At 41.1% G+C, this 13,281-nt stretch overlaps 1 protein-coding gene across 11 annotated transcripts in view; it reads left to right on the forward strand.

The window, feature by feature from the left end:
* The window catches only part of TEK (TEK receptor tyrosine kinase), a 91,981-nt gene that overhangs the window by 42,727 nt on the left and 35,973 nt on the right, over positions 1-13,281 (forward strand). For 9 of the 11 annotated variants that reach the window (XR_013635848.1, XM_078852941.1, XM_078852942.1 and 6 more), the window contains 3 exons: positions 2,221-2,532; positions 10,205-10,315; positions 11,342-11,494. Coding sequence is in view for 9 of the 11 variants with exons in the window: in XM_078852943.1 (XP_078709069.1) it covers positions 2,221-2,532; positions 10,205-10,315; positions 11,342-11,494 (576 nt within the window). In the remaining 2 variants the exon portion in view is untranslated. Of the gene's footprint in view, positions 1-2,220; positions 2,533-10,204; positions 10,316-11,341; positions 11,495-13,281 lie in introns of those variants that run through there. The other 2 variants (XM_078852945.1, XM_073345552.2) reach the window with 2 other exon arrangements.

Consider the following 13,281-nt stretch of genomic DNA (forward strand, 5'->3'; position numbering starts at 1 on the left):
GGTTTCTATTTCTCTCTCTGGCACAGACTTCTTATGTCCTCTGGAATGTCACTTTACCTCCTTTTGGCCTCAGTTTTCCAGTCTGTAAAATGGAGATAATAATACTTACATCTTGGCCATGTTGTGAGTCTTAATTGGTTAAGTGGTTGAAAAGCACTTTCAGATCTATGGGAGACACCTCAGATGTCCAAAGTATTTGTTGTTCTTAGTTCCTATGGCTATGTGACATGTCCAGACTATCAAAATGTAAGTAATATGTACTTGTTGGAAAGCCAGTAAGCATGTGCTGGGACTTAAATGCTTTCTTAAACTGCGGGTCTTTAACTGTTGGAAACACAGATCACTTCAGGTACTTTATTGTAAGGAACCCCTATAACTCTTGTGTTTGTTATTCTCTTTGGGGTGTATGGGTTTCAAAGCAATAACCATACCAGACTGTAGATCAGTGAGGGAAGGGGGTAATGGGAGAGAGTTTAATTTTTTAGTTTTAAAGTTATTTTATGTCTGTAGAGCATGAAACAGACAACATATAATTAGCCATGTTAGGGTAAGAAAAAGGGGATTTTATTTGATGCAAATAGGGGTCTGATTTTCCACTGCCCTGCACCTTGCCTAGTCATTTGCACCTTGACAAAGTTGGCATAAAGCAGGCATTTTGATTTGGTAATATTTTCCATTCATTTTGCACAGATGTGCATATGAGCACAAGATACAAAGCAGTGGAGAACTGGCTCAAAAATTTGAAATATGGGAGTATGACTGGCTCATAGATGCATATTTTCAGATAGGTTTCAGAGTAACAGTCGTGTTAGTCTGTATTCGAAAAAAGAAAAGGAGTACTTGTGGCACCTTAGAGACTAACCAATTTATTTGAGCATAAGCTTTCGTGAGCTACAGCTCACTTCATCGGATGCATACTGTGGAAAGTATAGAAGATCTTTTTCTACACACAAAGCATGAAAAAATGGGTGTTTACCACTACAAAAGGTTTTCTCTCCCCCCACCCCACTCTCCTGCTGGTAATAGCTTATCTAAAGTGATCACTCTCCTTACAATGTGTATGATAATCAAGTTGGGCCATTTCCAGCACAAATTTTACTGATCTCCATTTTTCCTGGTACAAATTCTTCCCATAAAAATGAAGACCCAGATACATCAGGCTGCAGATTTGGCTCATAATGTCCCCCAGACTCAGGGACAGTTCCTCTCTTTACACCAGCTGAGGATCTGACCTACAGAGTTTAAATCATTATCTTATTACTTGCTACAGCCCTTTCACTGGGTTTGTTATTATATCATATGCCATGCTAGCTTCATTTAAGATCCCATTTCCATGATAACTCCCTCTTTTCAACCACTTAAAACTTTAGGGGGTGGGGAGGAAATTCCTTTCAGGCAAATGTTTGGTACAAATTGTTTCAACCCAGAGGTCATGTTTTTCTTCACATTTGAAAAAAATGAGTCGTTTCCTTATCAGTTTAGAACCCAGTGCTTTGGAGCTAGTGTTGTGGTTCAAGACTACCTCAAGTCTTCACAGAAATGTCTCTGAGTGCATTTGAACTGAGGGCATGATATCACCGAACCCTAATACTTAGAATGGGTTCTTCTGAGAAGCCATTTAGATACGAGAAGGAGGAATTTATTGCTGAACACCGGGAGCCATTTGCCGTGTATAGCAGGATCTTTACTGAACCTGCAAGCTTATGAATGATAAAATAGATGCTATTATTTGTATACATCAATCGACGGCTACTTGGAGCAAGTGCATGGCCACTGATCCATGCATGCAATTATATCTGCAGTGATGACACAACGGTCTCCCTGTGCCCCTACTTCTTAGTGCTGGTCTTAAAGGATGTTCCATAGGTTTGGATGTATGGTCCTTTGCATCACCCCTCACCACAAAGAGGTGTGAGGAAGGGATCAGTGTTGCCAGAGAGGTGGCTCACTTCCCATTCTTCACAAACTGGGGAAAGCCACATGTGGAGGGTCCTCTCCTTCCAGACATTCCTAAGGCACAGTCTGGGCTCAGGGTTTGTTCCCAAAGTAACTAGAACAGAATATTTACATGCAGCCATTTTATTTTAGTTCGGTGTTCACTAAGGTAGGGGAAACACTGAGTGTGAGGCATTACTTCAAAAGCCCCTAGGTGAACAATCAGAACTAAAAGAAATATTCAGACTCTGCAGAAAAATCCCTTCACCTATTGTTTGTTTGTAGGCAAAGTGGAGGCAGCGCTGGACCTGATGCTGATCAATTCACTCCCTCTAGTGGGCAACTCAGAGACGTCGCTTATCTGTATTGCAGCCAGATGGAGGTCCCGCGAGTCTGTCACAATAGGGCGAGACTATGAGGCCTTGATGAGCCAACACCAGGACCCTCTGGAAGTTACTGAAGACGAGAAGAGAGGAACAGCCAAAAAAGTGGTGTGGAAAAGGGAGAAAGCTAGTGAAACTATCGGAGCTTACTACTGTGAAGGGAAAGTCAAAGATGAGGTGACGAGGATACGTACAATGAAGATGCCACTAGGAGGTACCGTATGCAGGTCAGACCAGAGATGTGCGAGCCCCACTAGGGGACATCTGCTTGCAGTTTGGCTGCTACCCTTAAATAACAGGAGCAGGTACAGTAGTGGATCCAGAGTGGGCAAACTGGCCTGGATTCATTAAGAATTTATCTGGCCCAAGTCCAAACCACTCTTTTCTGAGGCTCAGAAACATTTGGTTAATGTTCTTAGTTAGTATTTTTCTCTTACATTTTTGCATGTTCTGCCCATTTCTGGTTATACCCAGCAGCACAAAATGGAAGCAATAAAATATGGCAAGAAAGACCATTGTGGCCTCATTGAACCCACAAAGCAATAACTACAATAACTCTTACATTGGGCCTTTCATCTTCAAAGCACTCTAAAAATGTGAACCCTACCCCAAGTAATTTTTGTAATCTGGGAAAAACCAGAGGGCTTGTCTACACAGTACAGCAAACTGCACTCTAACTTGTTACATTCTAACTGCCCCTTGTAGACCCTGCCGGCGCACTCTAAAAGGTATCAGGAACTAGGTACATTTTAGAGTGCACCAGCAGGGTCTATACAGAGCAGTTAGAGCGCTTTATAAACTGGATTCCTCTAGTGCATTTTGCCATGCTGCGTAGACAAGCCAAGAGACTCCACACAGTCCACCAAGAATTTCTCTCTTGCCAATCTCTTTTATGTGGGAGGTGCTTTGATACCAATGTGGTGGGCAACAGTATTAGATAGATAGATAGATGAGTTTAAAAGCTGGGAGCTATTGCTGTGCTCTGATTCCTAGACCATACCTATTCATACTGGAAATCTCATTTGTATCTTGATCTCATGAGACTTCCAGGCTCAGTTCCAAAGCAAAGAGCTTGGCATAAGCTCCAAAGAAACATAGGAACTTTTAGATAATTTTCTGCACTTCAGCAAACATTGAAACCTTTTGAAGTTCACCCATCACTAATATTTAGCACAATATGTTATGATATCAACAGTTCAAACACCAGCACTCAGCCTGCAAATCCACTATTCTGCACAAATACTGTCAAGATGATGGAAATTGTAGAGTGAACGTATAACAACACTTTCTCTTGCTCTCTCTCCCCAGTGAGCAGGGCTGAAGTTTCTTTGTTGTAATGTGGTGTGAGCAGGCGAGGTAGAAGAAGTGGATTTTGCATTTTGTTCTGAAGGTGATAAGGTTTGTGGTTGTTCTGGCCTCTTCTGGCAGTGCACTCCTGATTCTCAGGCCTGTCACCCAGAAAGCTCTGTCCCTTGTAGTCACACACATGTCACTCTTGAGGTTGCCAATTCCATTGTTCTGTTCAATGGTGTGTTTTTTTCCATGATCAGGCAGGTGAGGCAGACCCTCAGGTAACAATCTACAAAAGGCTTTGAAGATGGGGGCCAAATTCTTGAATTTGGCCTTGTATCTAACAGGAAGCCAGTGTAGATAGCAGGTTGTTGTGGGTGATGTTCTCTTGACTTCCTGTGTTCCTCAGCAGATGAGATGATGGGTTCTGAACCCACTGTAGCTCTTTAAGGTCCAGGGTTATCTGCCTGGGAACAGAGACTTACAATAACCAAGACTTGAGAGCCCAACACGTGGATTACCCTGGCTAAATCTGTTATACCCAGAGGAGATATAATCTTCTTGCCAGCTGTACATGGATTTGGAAGGGGCATTTTGGGGGTCTTGATTATTGCATTTCTACTTTTCAGATAATCTTTGCTAAAAGCTTTGGCTGATATGGTTTGAGTTTGGATCTCATCAGACAGTCTATTATGTGCACTGACTAGTAAGCTTCTGGATGGGTGAGAAAGAGATATGGTAGACATTCTCAAAGCTATTAAAGACCACAAGGAGAGGAAAGGGGGGTCAGGGAAGGGGTCCGAGGTTTGGAAAAACTACTGTAGCTGGCAAATAGGCTTTTTTCCTCTCCACAGTTATTGTCTGAATAATTTTAAAGGCTTCTGAATACACTAAGGGTTTCTTCTCACCAAATGAGTTGAAAGGTGCACTGTGTGTCCAATTGAAGACAATGGGAGCTCTTGAATGGTTGGCAATTTTGAAAATCTACCAATTGCTTTGGGCCCCTATCCATCACACCACTTAAGCATGTGCTTAACTTTAAGTATATGAATAGTCCCATTGACTTTAATGGGATTGCTCACATGCTTAAGTGCATGCTTATATGCTTTATTGGGACGTAAGAGCCTAACTTAAGCTATTCGTTTTTGAAAATCTTGTCCTTTATACTGTGAAAATGTAAAGGAAGAACATTTTTCTGCATGAGTCTACATATAACATTCTCAAAGTAGACGGACAGTTCTCCTATATCCTGTATACTCTAGTAGACTTGCAGGGCATATAGTATATATAGTATAGAATCTATTCCTAGCGACTGAAGGGGAAAAAAATTGTAATACAACCGAATCTCTCTACAGAGGAAGGGATGGTTATGGATTTATAGAAATGTAAGCCAAAGATGGCTGTGGCACTTCTACAACTCAGTTCCATTGTATCTCTTTAAGGAGTGGACTCGTATTGTAAAATAATTAATTAAATGCAGATCACACGCTAAAAATACGTTGGAACTGAGCCCACCAAGGCATGTGGGTTCCTTTCCATTACAACAATGCTGTGGAGAAAAGGTCCCATGGATAAACTAAACAACTCACACAAAGAAAATAGAAAGGAAAAATAAAAGCTGTACTGTAAAGCGAATTTCTCATGAAAAACAACAATTAATACTAGCTGTCTACATTTAAAACAAAAAGCCGCTGAACCGAACACCCCAATACTTGGAGATAAGGTGCAATTCCCAGCCAGCACAGACATACTTGTGCTAGCTCTCAGTAAGCTGGTGGCACCAAAATTGTAGTGTCGGCATGGTAGCATAGGTAGCGGTGGGCGGCGACAGGAGCCATCAGCCCTGACCACAATCCAGACTTGGGGTGGCGAGCCCTTGCTGCTGCTTGCTGCTTCCAATGCTGCCATGCCTACATTGCTCTTTTGAGCTCGTGAGTTCAGTGAGAGCTAGTGCAAATATGTCTGCGTGCACTGGGAATGACACCCCCAGCTCCAGCTGTGGATGTCGTCTTAGGATTGAACACGTTAGTCGAGCTGGTTGAATCATTGTTGCAAGAAACTTATTTTTTAAAATTTTGCACGATTTTCTGTTTACAAATAGATTGCAGTTTTAGAAATGGGTTTGTTACTTGTGAAAGCCATTGAGTTGGCAACAATCTGGGGTTGTTCACAATTTTCTTGATTGTAGGAAGCAGTCATTTGATTATTCAGTTCTTAGAATTCCCTGTTTGGCTGTGTGATTGGCCTGGCAAGTCCAGATGCTAATGCCTAGATAATACTGTGCAAGGCCCCAAACCTGCAAACACTTATGCATGTTGTCAAGGTTCCTCCCCCACTCTGAACTCTAGGGTACAGATGTGGGGACCTGCATGAAAAACCTCCTAAGCTTATCTTTACCAGCTTAGGTCAAAACTTCCCCAAGGTACAAAATATTCCACCCGTCGTCCTTGGATTGGCCGCTACCACCACCAAACTAATACTGGTTACTGGGGAAGAGCTGTTTGGACGCGTCTTTCCCCCCAAAATACTTCCCAAAACCTTGCACCCCACTTCCTGGACAAGGTTTGGTAAAAAGCCTCACCAATTTGCCTAGGTGACTACAGACCCAGACCCTTGGATCTTAAGAACAATGAACAATCCTCCCAACACTTGCACCCCTCCTTTCCTGGGAAATGTTGGATAAAAAGCCTCACCAATTTGCATAGGTGACCACAGACCCAAACCCTTGGATCTGAGAACAATGAAAAAGCATTCAGTTTCTTACAAGAAGACTTTTAATAAAAATAGAAGTAAATAGAAATAAAGAAATCTCCCCTGTAAAATCAGGATGGTAGATATCTTACAGGGTAATTAGATTCAAAAACATAGAGAACCCCTCTAGGCAAAACCTTAAGTTACAAAAAAGATACACAGACAGAAATAGTTATTCTATTCAGCACAATTCTTTTCTCAGCCATTTAAAGAAATCATAATCTAACACATACCTAGCTAGATTACTTACTAAAAGTTCTAAGACTCCATTCCTGGTCTATCCCCGGCAAAGACCCAGCATACAGACAGACACAGACCCTTTGTTTCTCTCCCTCCTCCCAGCTTTTGAAAGTATCTTGTCTCCTCATTGGTCATTTTGGTCAGGTGCCAGCGAGGTTACCTTTAGCTTCTTAACCCTTTACAGGTGAGAGGAGCTTTCCCCTGGCCAGGAGGGATTTCAAAGGGGTTTACCCTTCCCTTTATATTTATGACACATGTGCTTAACTTTACTCACATGACTAGTCTCACTGAAGTGAATAGAACTACTTGCATATGTAAAATTAAGCATATAGGCACATTTTTACAGGATTGGGACCTAAATATGAGAGCTGTGCAGAGAACGGACATTTTGTTTCACAAAAGATTTCAAAATTTCTCTTTGTTTTGATGGAATCAAACTCCATAAATTTAGAAATTCTCCAAGAAGGACAATTCACGTTTTTTGTTTGTATGTTTCAGGTTGATCAAAATATTTCATTTCAACAAACCATTACATCTGATGTTGCCTTTTAAAATGTTATATTACAGTATATAATATATATACAATACAATACATATATAATACAGAGACAAGGTGGGTGAGGTAATTTATTTTATTGGACCAACTACTGTTGGTGGGAGAGACGAGGAGTGACACTCTGAGTTAGTTTCCCAGACCTGAAGAAGAGCTCTGTGTGGCTCAAAAGCTTGTCTCCCTCATCAACAGAAATTGGTCCAATAAAAGATATTACCTCACCCACATTGTCTCTCTAATATCCTGGGACCGACATGGCTACAATGACACTGCATATAATACAATACAGCATTTAAAGTGTTTTTATACGTCATTTCAAAATGGAAACAAGTAATTTCAAAATGAAAAATCAAAACTTCTCATTCTGAAAATGTCGAAATGGAATGGTTTAACATTGTCAGGACTTTTTTTGTAGGTTTTCTCCTGAACACATTTTTGGGAAAATCAATATGATTTCTCAAAGCGTTTTTACTTCAATGGAACTTCATTTTCTGATGGAAACTGGTTCCATCTAAGTTTTTCCAGCCTATGTACTAAATACCTAGGACAGATAGATAGAGACAGAAGCCACATGTTATTTTTTGTTGTTGTTTTTGTTCTTTGGCTTTTGTTTCTGACCTAGCATTTATAAACTACTTCTACTTCCATCTAAAATTAATTTAATTACTTCAGTAAACAAATTTCAGCTACAGGCCCAAAATTAACTTTCCACAATCTTTGGTACAAACCCAAGTGTGCTTGCTTGAATGTTTGTACAAAGGGTGGGGGCAAGGGGAGTGAGCGTAGCTGAATGGAAAAGTGTCTGAACAATTTACCCCATGATTCATACTAGTCTGTAGCCCGCACATCCTTTACTATAAATAAACTATCCTCATAAATGGGACTGCAGTAGAATGGGACCCAGAGCATAAGAGCTTATATCATTCTTGAGTGATTCCTCCAGCAGAGACTCAGATTGGCTTTGGCAGACTCTGGAGGAGGTAAAATTCAGCCCTTTTGGCCAGGAGGCCTCAGAACTCATTGTCCTCAGTAAAAATGGGCCTAAAATGTAAGGTTTAGATCCAGATTGAGATCTGAATATCCCCAAAGTTCAGTTTGAAAAATCAGAGTTTTCTAATTTGGTAGGATAGCTTTTATAATGCTCCCCCGCCCCCTCACCCCCCAATATTGTATTTCAGAAAGAGTTTGGCCTGGAATCTCAAATTTAGAGCTGGTCAGAAAACTCCAATTTTTCCCTCAAAAAAATAACAAGTTTTCCACAGGAATTTTCAAAATGAAATTAAATCAAACTTGATTTAATTTTGTATCAAAATATTTTGCAACTAAAAGTTTTGTAAAAAGAAAAGGAGTACTTGTGGCACCTTAGAGACTAACCAATTTATTTGAGCATAAGCTTCCGTGAGCTACAGCTCACTTCATCGGATGCATACTGTGGAAAGTGTAGAAGATCTTTTTATACACACAAAGCATGAAAAAATACCTCCTCCCACCCCACTCTCCTGCTGGTAATAGTTTATCTAAAGTGATCACTCTCCTTACAATGTGTATGATAATCAAGGTGGGCCATTTCCAGCACAAATCCAGGGTTTAATGAGAACGTCGGGGGGGGGAGGGTAGGAAAAAACAAGGGGAAATAGGTTACCTTGCATAATGACTTAGCCACTCCCAGTCTCTATTCAAGCTTAAGTTAATTGTATCCAATTTGCAAATGAATTTCAATTCAACAGTTTCTCGCTGGAGTCTGGATTTGAAGTTTTTTTTGAGAGTGGGTTTGTGGGGGGGAGAAAACCTGGATTTGTGCTGGAAATGGCCCAACTTGATTATCATACACATTGTAAGGAGAGTGATCACTTTAGATAAACTATTACCAGCAGGACAGTGGGGTAGGGGGAGGTATTTTTTCATGCTTTGTGTGTATAAAAGATCTTCTACACTTTCCACAGTATGCATCCAATGAAGTAAGCTGTAGCTCACGAAAGCTTATGCTCAAATAAATTGGTTAGTCTCTAAGGTGCCACAAGTACTCCTTTTCTTTTTGCGAATACAGACTAATACGGCTGTTACTCTAAAAGTTTTGTGTAATTTTGACTTAAAATGTCATTTTGGGGGTTTTTTTTCCATTATTGCTTTCTGGATTTTCAGGTTTCTCACTCCCCTGCTCCCTTTCCTCCACTGGTAAATAGACACGAAAGGTGAAAAAGGTGTGAAAATGAATGAAACTCACTTTTCACACTTATTTACTGTTTTCCAGCGGGAAAAGATTGGAAAACAGCAGGAAAGTGTGTGAAAGTAGGTTTCTGTTTTGTGCATTTTTTTTGTTTTGAATTTTCCAGTTCAAGAATTTTTTTAAAATACATTGAACTGCATATTTTCCCTTGGAAAATGTAGATTTTGAAGAAAAGATATATTCAGATAGAAAAATTTTTTGTTGAAAAATGTTGGCCAACCCTTCTCAGAATACAGTTATTCTGTTTTCCTTGGTAAGGAATGGTGTCTTTCAGTACTTGTGGAAAGTATGGTGAGCTAATTTTGAGCACTACACTGCTATTCCTGTCTTCCAGTAGGCCCTATATGATACTGATGTCCTGACACTTGTTGCATTTCACTACATCATAGAAACTTTATTTGCCAGTGAAAGATCTTTTCCTAGTAAATTTACCCAGTACTTTACCCGGTCTATTTATAAAAAATGTCCCTAGGGCTAAAAAGACTTGGGAAATTATTCTACAACTGGTTGGCTCTTTTGGTTAGGAATTGTTTCCAGTTATCCAGCCAGTATTAACGTTATTATTAATTTCCTCTCCTTGCTTCTAGTTACACCCCCTTATTGTTCAAGCACCTATATGACCTCCCCCGCATGCCACTGCTAAAACACAAAGCAGGGGCTGCTGATGGCAAAGGAAATCAGTGTACTCTTGCCAGAAATCTAAACATATAAATCACCAGTGTTGATTATGCTGTAGATTATCCTCCAGCTTTCAGCCTAGGGGAATCACAGTCATTGATCATATTTATAGTCATTGAGCCCATGTTTTGACCATTTTTATTTCAGCTTCCTTCCTCCCAGTGGCCTTAACTATTACAGTGAACAAGGGAGAGCATGTGAACATTTCCTTCATCAGAAAGATTCCAAAGGAAGAAGATGCAGTGATCTACAAAAACGGTAACGACTCTCCCTCTCTATTTCCTCCTCATCCATCACTGTGATAACCTAGCACCTGTGTCACTACATTAAAGTAATTACTGGTGATGCTCTTGCTGTGCAATTGAAGGAAGCATAATTTCTTGTGCATTTAGTGCTCAGAGAAGGAGCCAGATTGCCAACCCTAGAAACAGAGTTGATCAAATTATTTGCTTCCCCTCCACAATCCCTTGTGCTCTCCGTTCCCCAGTTGTTGTGCCTTTGCTTTTAATCCTACAACTCCCTGCCCGTGTATCTCTGCCTTGCATCCCTCAATATCTTCAGTGCTATGCTGCGCTAAGTGCTTCTGCCCCACTTCCTCTTTTTCCATTTACTTGCTGTCTTCCAAGATCTCTTCCCCTTCCCCCCCTCCCAATTCCCCCTGAGCACTCCAGAACCTGGGCATCTGACTGAGATCTCTCTCTGCTACATGATTTAGGTTCCCATTGCTCCATAGCTTACCCCCTGCCCGAGCTTAAGGAATGGAGAGACCAACAGGATTCCACAAGGGAGTAAGGGTCTGTGTTTGTGAATCACATTACATGATCAGGGCCTAATTAATGGCCAATACTTGTATATGTATGAAAGTGTGAAACCATAGAGCAGAGGCCATCCAAAGTGACCTTATTCATAAAAGGAAACATTTGCAAATGTACCTACACATGTACCACGCCCTACGAAAAAGCTGACATCTGACTAGCTAAAGCACAAGGTGAACTGATCCTCTAAAACAAGCAGAATTCTGCAGTTCACTGATAGCACAATGAGCGACTATCCCTGCAGACATTAATTACTGTGTTGTTCAACTCCTGTGCAGTGGTGGCTGGAGGAGAGGCAAAGAAAAGGTTTTGTGCCCCAACCGTGTCATGGTCAACAGATTTGTTTTGCGTGGTAGACAGCTTGCTTTCATCTGAGATGCCTTCAGTCACTGGCTGACCTGAGCTCCTCTTGTGAAGGGATGAATGGATGTTCTGCTCTATTATGATGTTTGTTATGTCCTTCTCTCAGGTACTTTCATTCACTCTGTGCCCAGGCATGAAGTGCCAAATGTGCTAGAAGTGACCCGCTCTCAGGCTGAGCTACAGGATGCAGGGGTCTACTCTGCCAGATACATAGGAGGAAGCACCTTCACCTCTGCTTATACAAGGCTGATAGTAAGACGTAAGTTTCCCTCTTTTTTGTGTTGATCATTCTTTGTTTTTGTGTTTTGAAGTGGTGTTACAATAAAATGGAGATCCAACCTTTGTAAAAGCAAAATAGGGGCCAAATTCTCAGAAAACTGAGACCATTTGACTCGAAGCAGGGATTTTGGCCGTATCTGCTTACTGTGTGCATGCTGATGCTGCTTTTGTAAAGGTGGGAGCCCAGCTTTCAAAAATGCCGTCTTGGGCAGCTCAATCAACATGACTCTGACCTAGAGTTTGGTCTTTGAGGTTTTACCATAGGATTTCCTAGTGGGTGCCAGCCAGTGAAAATTCTGTTTAGATGTCTAGAGGACTTGGGGACTCCTTTGACAGCCAAATGCCACATTGACGCATTAAATGCAAGCTTAAATCTGAAAATTCCAGCCCAAGTCTGGATTTCTCTAGTCATGTTTCTCTGTTATTGGAGCTGCCTCAAGAATTTTCCATCATCACTTTCACAATCATGGCTTTGCATTAGAAGAATCTGTGAAGATCATAGGAAGCATAGTTACTGAGAGAGGGTCCATACTGACAGGTTTCAGAGTGAAGGGTTCATGTAGCGTTCATGCACCTGAAAACAGTCAGGGCACACCCTGACTGTTGTGTAGGAGCAATGCACACATTGCTCTGTTCTGTCCAAGGACATGGACCATGAAAACATGGACCATCTGGAAAGTCAAAATAAAAACATCAGCCGTGGGAAGCTTCCTCAGCCAAAGCTCAAGGCCTGAAAATAAAAATTGTAGTAAATAAAGGCTAATAAATAAAAATATTAATCAAAGTCCTATTATTTCCTTTGTTAATGCCTTTTGCGGTCGGTTGGGGTATATAATGCGCAAAAAAATAAATAAATAAAAAAGGTAAAAAAGCTAACAGGGGCAATCCCATCAGCAGACCAGCCTGCTTGCTTGCCTAAAGCCGTGTCCTGTCTTGTATTAAACCGCCACATCAGAGTAACAGCCGTGTTAGTCTGTATTCGCAAAAAGAAAAGGAGTACTTGTGGCACCTTAGAGACTAACCAATTTATTTGAGCATAAGCTTTCGTGAGCTACAGCTCACTTCATCGGATGCATACTGTGGAAAGTGTAGAAGATCTTTTTATACACACAAAGCATGAAAAAATACCTCCTCCCACCTCACTCTCCTGCAGGTAATAGCTTATCTAAAGTGACCACCCTCCTTACAATGTGTATGATAATCAAGGTGGGTCATTTCCAGCACAAATCCAGGGTTTAACAAGAACGTCTGGGGGGGGGGAGTAGGAAAAAACAAGGGGAAATAGGTTACCTTGCATAATGACTTAGCCACTCCCAGTCTCTATTCAAGCCTAAGTTAATTGTATCCAATTTGCAAATGAATTCTAATTCAACAGTTTCTCGCTGGAGTCTGGATTTGAAGTTTTTTTGTTGTAATATCGCAACTTTCATGTCTGTAATCGCATGACCAGAGAGATTGAAATGTTCTCCGACTGGTTTATGAATGTTATAATTCTTGACATCTGATTTGTGTCCATTTATTCTTTTACGTAGAGACTGTCCAGTTTGACCAATGTACATGGCAGAGGGGCATTGCTGGCACATGATGGCATATATCACATTGGTGGATGTGCAGGTGAACGAGCCTCTGATAGTGTGGCTGATGTGATTAGGCCCTGTGATAGGGTCCCCTGAATAGATATGTGGGCACAGTTGGCAACGGGCTTTGTTGCCAGGATAGGTTCCTGGGTTAGTGGTTCTCTTGTGTGGTATGTGGTTGCTGGTGAGT

This window comes from Lepidochelys kempii, chromosome 5, assembly GCF_965140285.1.
Source record: "Lepidochelys kempii isolate rLepKem1 chromosome 5, rLepKem1.hap1, whole genome shotgun sequence".
NCBI lineage: Eukaryota > Metazoa > Chordata > Testudines > Cheloniidae > Lepidochelys > Lepidochelys kempii.